This window comes from Anopheles marshallii, chromosome 2 (genome assembly GCF_943734725.1).
Source record: "Anopheles marshallii chromosome 2, idAnoMarsDA_429_01, whole genome shotgun sequence".
In the NCBI taxonomy this organism is placed as follows: Eukaryota; Metazoa; Arthropoda; class Insecta; order Diptera; family Culicidae; genus Anopheles; species Anopheles marshallii.
Window position 1 is genome coordinate 60,552,734 of NC_071326.1, and position 10,306 is coordinate 60,563,039.

General features: G+C 45.1%; 1 protein-coding gene across 1 annotated transcript; it reads right to left on the bottom strand.

Annotated features, from left to right (window-relative positions):
- Nucleotides 1-7,350: 7,350 nt before the first annotated feature.
- Nucleotides 7,351-10,095, bottom strand: LOC128718291 (uncharacterized). The gene is made up of 2 exons (XM_053811931.1): nt 9,582-10,095; nt 7,351-9,503 (listed from the first exon to the last, which is right to left on the bottom strand). The coding sequence occupies exons 1-2, from the start codon at nt 10,093-10,095 to the stop codon at nt 7,351-7,353; spliced, it is 2,667 nt and encodes an 888-aa protein (XP_053667906.1).
- Nucleotides 10,096-10,306: the final 211 nt, after the last annotated feature.

A 10,306-nucleotide genomic window follows, 5' to 3' on the forward strand; every position in this document is an offset into this window, starting at 1 on the left:
CATCATGTGACAGCATTAATCATAAGCCAATATCATGAGCGCTACAAGCACAAAAAAACAGAAGCAGTTATTGCGGCGATTCGACAAAGGTACTGGGTAATCGACCTCCGTGCCATGGTAAGAAACGTGATCAGCAAATGCCAACACTGCAAAAACGAACGCGCGCGCCCCATTGCCCCAATGATGGCTCCGCTTCCCGAAAGCCGAGCCGCTGTGTTCAAAAAACCCTTCACCCATACAGGTGTAGACTACTTTGGACCTATGCAAGTGACAATCGGAAGAAGAATAGAAAAACGATGGGGAGCGATATTCACATGCATGACAACACGTGCTATACATTTAGAAATCGCTAAAGACTTGACCGCAAATTGCTTCATAATGTGCTTAAAAAATATGCAGCATAGGCGAGGAAAGGTTTGTCACATGTACAGTGACAATGGTACCAACATTGTTGGGGCAAACAGGCAAATAACGGAAATAATCGAAAGATGTGCAACCGACGGTATCCAATGGCATTTTAATCCCCCGGCTGCGCCTCACTTTGGAGGTGTATGGGAGAGAATGGTTAGAGAGGTCAAGAGCCTGCTGCCAAACAATGATAGTATGCCGGAAGAAGTACTAAGATCAGCCTTTATCGAGATTGAGTTTATCCTCAATAACAGACCTCTAACCCACATCCCTCTCGAAACTGAAGACGATGAACCTCTTACACCGTTTCACTTCTTGATAGGGTGTTCCGGAGAGGCCGAACCCACACCATCCGGGATTTCAGCAGCTGAAGCTAGCAGAAACAACTGGAAGAAGGCGCAAATTATCACTCAAAAATATTGGGAACGTTGGTTGAAGGAGTACCTCCCAACACTGGCGAAAAGGGAGAAATGGATAGCACGCTCGAACCCAATACAACCAGATGACATAGTAGTCTTCCCTGACGAACAACGCGTAGGCAGGTGGTTAAAGGGACGTGTAGTAGAAGTCTATCCCGCCAAAGACGGACAAGTCAGATCAGCAAAGATTAAGGTTGAAAACGGCGAATATAAACGCCCTGTTATCAATTTAGCGGTGCTAGAAGTAAAAGGGAACGAGAAAAATACAAGCGTACCTTCGTGGGGAGTAAAAAGACCGGTTAACAGCTACATTAAACAATCAGCTGATCACCTAAGAACTCCTCCTGCAAAAAAGAGGAAGCATTTCATAAGACCCTACAATGGTCCTCTATCTGTTCGTTCTAATTACGCTAGTACACCCGATAAGTAATCTATCGGTCCGCCAAATTGAAGAAGCTGGTATATTCTTCGACCACGAAGCAACGCTTCTCCTGAAAAGGGGTGTGTGGGAAACAGCCTTCCACACCAAAATACACCCTGAAAATGACACACAGACTTTACTAACGTTGGAAAAGAAGGTGATCACTGCCTTCAAGGCACTGAGCGACATGGACGCTAACCTTCTAAACATGAAATTGACATTACAACAAAACATTAAACACGCACTTCAACTATCACAGACTGCAGTAAAAAGACGAACCAAACGATCTAGCGGTATATTCGGATTTTTGAAAGGTATTCTTTTTGGAGAGGACGACATTGACGAGCAGTTAGCCGTCTTCAGGGCCTCTGAAGACCAGAAACTAAGACATATATCAGAAGAAATGACGAATAAAATCAAACAAGGTGATATGCTTAGAAGCGAGCTATATATGAAAATAGATCACATGCATGAAGGCATAAAGAGTATAAACAACAGCTTCAACGAAAACAAAAAAAATGTACTTATAAAACATGTCACAGAAACAATAATGCTAGCTGAAAGCATAGTACAACACATTACCACAAAATATCTCGAGTTAGAAATTCACCCCCTTAGTATATTTGAATCAAACAAAATAACCGAGAAGATTCAATCAAGGTTACCCAACGGACTTATAATTCTAGACCACCCTCAAATTACGAACAAAGAGATTTGCGAAGGGGAAATAATAGTGCGTATCGTGAACGTCATCGTCTCGCAAGAGAGATTCGAAGTATTCCATATCAGCATCATACCAAACCTAAAAAACCTTACAACTCTGGACTTAGATAAAAACGTAATAGCTATAAACGATATACACTACATATACCCAACAGACATTGCGCGATATAATAGCACTCATCACGTAGCCTCCGATTTAATAGTTAAGAGGGATTTGGATTGTATATCGTCATCGTTCAGACATATAAAAACAGAACGTTTGTGTGGTATAAAACCAATAAAAACCCCAATAACTAAATTTATAAAACTCTCCCAGCCGAACAAAATCCTGTACTATTCGTCTCAACCTAACGATATATACTTTAATTGTAACAAAACGCTAACACAACCCGCGTATCAAGCTGGAGTAATAACACTTAGTCAAGACTGTAAAATACAGACCAAGAACATAGAAATCCAGCCAACTATGAAAATAGAAACAGTAGAAACGAAAATGTATTTCAAACCACTGGTTAAAATATTGGAATCAAACTTAGAGCAAAACAAAGATACGAATTCTGATCAACTTCACCTCATAATAATTACAAGCGGTATAGCCTGCGCCTCCACTTTAATATTAGGATTAACTGTGGCACTAATTATCAAACAAATACGAGCTAAAGGGTACGCGTTGCGCCCTCCACCATTTAAACCGTCAGAAAGTAGTAACCCCTCTACGAGGAATTACGGGGGTCAGGATGTTGACGACAGCACCGCATGATTGGGTCAACACGGCCGGTCGACGGAACAAAATGCATGCAAGACAACTTTAAAAAAACAAACGATATCGAGCAGGATAAAAATGCTGACCGCGATTCGGTCAGCATTAAGTTAAGCAAAACTGAAAAGTGTATAAAACTGCTGACCGCGATCGGTCAGCATTAAGTTAAGCAAAACTGAAAATTGTATAAAACTGCTGACCACGATCGGTCAACAGAAAATTAGTATATAAGCTAGAATAATTCTTTAATAAAGCGACTTTCAAACCAGAACTCAACAAGAACTAGCGTTTGACTGTTCTCGCCAAGTCGGACGGTAAATCCTCCTGTCTTGGCTCTTTCCCAACGAGTTTAGATTCGTTGTGGAAACTTTAGTAACAATATGACTGCCATAGTAGTCTAACTAATCCGATATGGTTTTCTTTTTTCCGTATATTACAAACGCAGCAAACGATTTTTCCACGTTTGTAGGCGAACTTCTACATTGGCAAACGTCAACCCGCCTGGAGCAATCAGAAGGACAGGAATGTGAGTGTATACGTATGTTTACAAAACAGTTGCGCATTATGCTCTGCTTAATAAACGTTTATAATTTTCTGCACCGTATATTTTTGCAGCATTCCCTCGAGGTCATCCTTCTTTAAAGGAAGAAACGATTGACTTTTCTTGGCGTTGGCGTTAAGATTAGGAGCGTTGGCAGTAAGATGCATACGACGACCATAAATCCATGATCACCTTGTTGGATGGATAAGCAAAGGTACCGTCAACATCAGACCGATCGCAGAATAGTACACTGGGGAGGTAAAACCAAAAAGTTTAAGCAACTGGAACAGGATGCCGATCACAGGAATGATTCGCCATACTCACAGGCTTGGCAGTGCTAGCAGTTTGATCGATGCACCTGTACTAATGTAACCTCGCCATTCGTCCTCTCTCGACGTTCCCCTCGGTATTACCCGTCATTCATTATTGCGCCATCAGCATTGTAGAGTACATTAAAATGTGGTTAATTGCGAAGAAAGAAGAAAGCATTAATGGACTTCAGGATAATTGGCGATAGTTATTAGTATACCTTTTTCCACCCTTGCAGTAAGAAACATGTCCGTGTGCCTCAATAGGATGACCAGCGAACGTTGGCATGAAAATATAGTTGAAAAGAGTACGGTATGCATTTAGTAAGCGAGTCCGAAGTTCGTATTATGATTATGGTATGATTACCTTAGTTTCGGGTTTCGATGTATGACCGTTACCAAACGATGATGTGGAGCTGCGATGCGGTGGCTCAAAGCAGTGTGATGCCACAGGATTAAGATAAATGTGTCCATAATAGTATAGATAAAACAAAGAAAGAAAGAAGCATTGTGTCAGCAATGTGAGCTTGAATTTCATGCGAAGAATTGATATACTTACCCTATTGTTGGTATCGGCCGAGAATAACAAATGTTGAGCTGTAATCAAACAACGTCCTCTTTCGCCGGTGTTGTACGATGTGTCTAGGTGCTCCTAAGAAATGAGCTAATGTGACCCAGATGACAGACGATAGCAAAATGGAAACCGATTTAGTTGAAAGACGTGCCGCAGAATGTTACACATTTCGTATACTATGTAACTCTATTGTAAATCGTAAAATACGCAGTATTGTTTACTTCGTTTATTTTTTATTTGTTTAACATTTTTTTAATTTAAAAAAAGCATCGAATAGTTACCAATATGCTTACAATACTGACAATGTTGTTTGTTATTTAACTTAACATCGTACTCTTTGTTGATAATACGGCAAATGCCGTCATTGTGGAGTATAAATAAATACAAATTGTACTCTTTGTTCAATTTATTTCGATGTCGTTTTTTTGAATTTCATTTCCGTTAAAGATTAACTTCATTTAGAAGTCTGAACAGGAGTAAAGTAGATCGATCGGACGTTTCACGGCACCGGTGCAGTGGCTGATAGGCGTCTCACCAGATCATCCCCATGATTGGTGAGAGCCTTCGGGATGCAAGCTGCATCCGGTGCGTTTCGTAGCCCCGTCGATCGGCGTCACACACTGTCCCTTGCAGGATAGATGAGAGCCTGGGCTTGTGTTGTTGGCATGTTGGTCCATAATTAGTTCGAATTTCGCACTGCTACGAACGGATTGCAATATCTTTACGATCGACTCACACAACGCCTTCATCGAATCGTAACCCATGTGATTGGATCAAGTGCCGCTAGGAGAGTGTAAAAAGGTTTTCCACAAAAGCATACACTGTACGTTGGAGACACCGCCATTCTATTATCATGCATCGCCCGTGACATCCCAGGAACATCTGTGCGGCCGCAGAACAACATCTCACCCTATCCCGCCCCGGATTGGGGATAGGTGAGAGCTTTCACGACACACACAGACACATACACACACACACACATTGGGCGTGTTGCCCCATTTGCCAGGCTATTCGGCGTCTCACTTATTTCATTTTTTAACCATAAAATAAGTGAGAGCTTGGCCCAGGTCCTCACGGCGTTTTAACGGGATCGTCACGACGGATGCATCTCGATGTTGGCCTGTGCCAATAGAAAACAATATATATGAATATGGAAGTGATCTTGTTATACACCACAGAACAGTGTTAGCAGCAAACATGATAAACTATAGCACTGTGAAAATGGTAAGACAGTAGTTTGGCATTCATGTTCAATGAAAAGATAAATGCACTGTAAACGCAGGTAAGCGGTGATGTGCTGAGTGGGATTAGAAAAATAACAAATGATCGCCACTTCACCCCATCGTCGTACGGCACCGGTGCAGGTGCTGATAGGCGTCTCGCCAGATCATCCGCATGATTGGTGAGAGCCTTCGGGATGCACGCTGCATCCGGTGCGTTTCGAGGCCCTGTCGATCGGCGTCACACACTGTCCCTTGCAGGATAGATGAGAGCCTGGGCTTGTGGTACACGGAGCTATTACAATGTACCTGATTGTAAGCGTGTGATATCATGATAGTGATAGGCTACTTATAATTCACGTTATGTGATTAGATTCGATCGAAAGGTTAGGCGAGTCGCTAGTAGCAGCGCAATCCGAAGTAACCCAATTGGGTGTAAAAAAAGACGAATTAAAATAGTGAAGTACTTAACAGAACAGCATAGCGATAAGCTTTCAACTGATTGTGTGATGAAGAGTGTAGTGCGTGATTAAATAGAATAGAATGTACCTTATAGTGATATTACCATTATTTATGGCAGTAGAAAATAGTAAGAAGGAAAATAAACAAATAATGGTACACCCGAACATTAAGTTAATCAAGAATAAGCACGTTAGTATCCAAAAGTTCACTTATTGACTTGCGACAGAGTTCGATAGTATACGAACTGGGTAACATTCTGGGGCACTGCTTTCAACTAAAGCGGTTGTCACACAATGCTATCGTTTTTGTCTGTCATCTGGGTCACATTAGTTCATTTCTTGGGAATACTCAGACACAGAGCATACAACATCAGCGATCGCGAACTATAAGTTCGATTTGGCATCCAGCACTGGCCGGGATGATACGCGATGATATTACTCCGATGCGTTACGTTGTATCCGCGTGTCGCCAAAAAGATGAAGAACGATGTATGGAAAAATAAAAATAAAATTGGAAAATGCGAACACGCATTGAGTAAATGAATCGGTGGTGCGAATAATTCGTGAACTTACCCTAAGCTTACCCTTTTTGCACTGGATCATTACGCATATTGTATGTGCGCGTGCTCCGACCGGATTATGATTGATATATGGCATGAACGTATATAGAGCTGAAATTGATATGTACGTTTTGCAATTATTAGGTGTACTGCTATATCATCACATGATGTAGTTCCAATTACATGCAATACGATGATTTCGCACCACTTACACAGGTATGGCGGCACAGGCAATAAGTCGAAAACAGGGCGTTAAAACGTCATCGAATGGAAAGAGGCAGGCTGTGGAGGTAGAACCAAGGCATGTGAGATCTATGTTAGTTACTGTTTACTTACAGTTGACAGAGAGATGCACAGAAGGAACGTAAACCCGTGGACACCTCGTCGGCTGGATAGAAGCATAGCAGGCTGGATAGAAGCATAGCAGGCTGTGGAAGGTAGAACCGGTACGTGTGAACATAGTGCATAGAATCCAAAACATTGTTTGCTACTATTTATACTTGCAGGCATGATAGCGTTGGCAGTAAGATGCACAGGACGACCGTAAACCCGTGAACACGTCGTCGGCTAGATAGAATCATAGCAGGCTGTGGAAGGTAGAACTAATGCGTGTAAGCAACTGGAACAGGATCTTTGATTACTTCGTTTTACTTACATGCATGAAAACGACGCCAGTTGCTCACAATCACCCATCAGTGCACATAGCATTCCATCCAAAAACGGAATGGTATCATACAGGGCCTGATCCATTGCATTGCCAATGTTTTTGGCCTGCAGCGAGGGCTGTGTCAGCGACAGCATACCAACTGTTTGTTCCGATGTACTGGATAGCAGGAGCGTCTTCTGCGGTGAAGTGAAAAGTAATGCAAATAAGTAACGATGGATTAGCAAGAGTAGAAAGAGTGAAATAAAATAATAGATGGGTGTAGCAGAAATTAAAGTCACCTACCATTTTTCAACCGTTGACGACTTCTTTGTAAACAATATTTTTCGTCGAGACGCCCTGTTCGTCCTGCCGTTCCGGATTGGCGATCAGTATCGCAATGTTGGATTTAGATGTAACGCGCGATAACGCCACATACAACTGACCGTGAGCAAACACATGTCTCGGCAGAAAGAGACCCAAATGGTGCAGCGATTGCCCTTGCGATTTATTGATCGTCATCGCGAAGCAAGGCTGAACCGGAAACTGTTTGCGTCGTATCTGGAACGGTAGACCCTTATCGTTGCTATCGCAGTAAATTCGGGGAAGCAGAACGTCATCGCCTTGTCGCTTGCCGGTTAGTATGCGGGCATGAATGCAATTCGCCTTCATTTCCACAATCTGCAAGCGAGTGCCGTTGCACAACCCCATGTCGGTATTCAGGTTGCGCAGCAACAGAACCGGCGCGTATCGCTTTAGCCGCAAACAGTGCAAAGGTATGCCGCTGATGTTAAGCGAGTTGAGGAACTCGGGCGGCAGTTGCAGATTTTCCTGCTCTTCCGGATTCACCAGTGTGTCGACGGAACGGTACTCCATGAGTGGCTCGGGTATCCTGTCCAGCACAACATTGTTGATGGTAGTAACATCAACGTTGAACGGTGACAGAATCGAACGATCGGAGAAAAAATCCTCATCACGATAGTACTGCTCCAGCTCCGGGTAAACTTTGGAGATCAGCGAAAGCAGGCCATCTTGCAGTTGATTGGTAGCGGGCAACACCATGTCCACCGGTAATCTTGCAAAAGACGGGTCCAGTCCGGGGATAACATCGTGGCGGCCCTCACCGATCTTTAGCAAGAAGTCAGCAAACTCTTGCAAATCGCAGGCACGGTTCGCGTCCGGAGCAGATCGAACGCGCATATTGACTCGCAAACGCAGCTTGTTGAATTGCTGCCACAATGCACTCCGCTTGATGCACTGGTCGATGATTTGTGCCTCCGTTCCTCTTGGTACGATAGGAAGGATCTGGCGGAAATCACCGGAAAGCAGCACAACTTTGCCACCGAAAGGTCGTCGCACACCGATGATGTCCTGTAGTGTGCGATCGACAGCCTCGAGTGCGTAGCGACTGGCCATCGAAGCTTCATCCCATACGATCAATGTAGTCTCGCGCATTAACTCGGCAAGTTTAGATTGCACCGGTATAGCGCAAGTACTGCGATCGTCGAGATCGAGGGGCAGTTTAAAAGTGAAGTGCACTGTTTTGCCACCACTGAGCAGCAGTGCAGCGATCCCGCTCGAAGCCGTGGCGAGTGCGATTTTACCCTGACGACGGGTGTATGCAAGAACCTTTTCCAGCAGGTACGATTTTCCGGTACCACCCGGACCGTCCAGAAAGAACAACCGTTCGCTCTCGGCGTCATTCGAATCCACAGCCGCCTTTAGTTGATCATACACTCTGAGCTGATCTGCGTTAAGTAGGTGCACCGTGGCGAGTGCACTGTCGAGATCGGTCACAGGGTGTTGTCGTTCAGCGTCGATCAATGCATTTGTTCGGTCATCGATTAGGTGCGCGTGAAAATGACCATAATCAGCAATCTGTGGCATTCGCGCATAGCACGTTAGATTCTTCGGCGGTGTGGAGCTGCGCAGATAGCAGTCGATTTCACAGAGTGCGCGAAAATGTTCGACATCGCGCAGCATCTGATTCTGCGCATCCGCCTCATCCGACGTGTAACGATCCCGATGTTGGCGACGAAAGTCCTCGGTGAAAAGGTCCACGAACGTGTTCCACAAAAGCCGCGGATTCTGTGGCTGTCCAGCTGTCAGGATCATAGCGAAAAAGTTCCGCAACTGCCGGGGCATTTGGAACGATGCCGCTTCACGTAGTGCCCGTTCCCACTCATTGTCGTCCTGAAGCAGACCCTCCATGACGGCGGCTTGTTGATACGTGGCACACACTGTGCCACGGACTGTACGCAAATCCTGGAACGAAGTGGGCCCTTTGCGGTAGCATAACAACAGCCGCAAGCAATATCGCTCCATGTCCGCCATAGGACAGTAGACCATTCTGCCGATGACCATCTGTTCGTTGCGGATGCGTCGTACCCACTGCTGGCCCGAACCATTGTGCCACGGCTGCCGTTGAGCTGCTGTTGGTTTGGCGAATCGATAGTGCATCGGAACTTCATGTTATAGTAAAGTCCGGGCGAAATCATCGTGTTCTGCCAACTGGAAAAAGCACGTCAGCATGGTATTCTTACCACGTGCCAGCACCGCACTGACCGGTTCGTTCTGCCTGAAGAGAACACTCTGCTGGTGGAGGAGATGTATCGGTAGTGTAATGACGGTGTGTGATTTCGCCTGCACCTCGAATCGCATGATTCTCCAGCAGCTTTCGGACGCCGAAATGTACCGCACGTCCAGGTAGTCGGCGATTTCATCCACTCTCGATCCGAAAGATACGGCAGCTCGATCGTTGCCCTTGTACACGTATTTGTACAGGTACTTGACACCGGTGATGGACGTACACACTTCCACGTTGATATGACAGTCGTACTTGTGTGAAAGCCACGGGTTGTACGGTACGACATGTCGGTTATCAAGCACTACCCCTTTCACCGTCACGGTGCGTCCATCGTTCCGGCGACGGTATTCCGGATAGCCATTCTCGGATGCGCGTGTCTGCTCGCAGAACGATTTCGGGTAGCGTTTTGTGCAAACCCCGTCCTTCATACACGGAGACTTCCGATTATGAGCTCCACACGGTCCATGCATCATACACTGCGTCACGGTGTGGTGAAGCTGTTCGTTGGCCGGGTCTGGAATTTCCGCCGATACGAATCTATCGTAATGGTCTGGCGTCTGGGGTTTGTCGTCGTCTCCAAGAATCAGTAGCAGGTGGGCATGAGGCAGTCCTCGCTTCTGGAACTCGATCACGTACAATTTGGCGACCTACACGCCAAGTGCATCCTTCTGCAAAACGTTC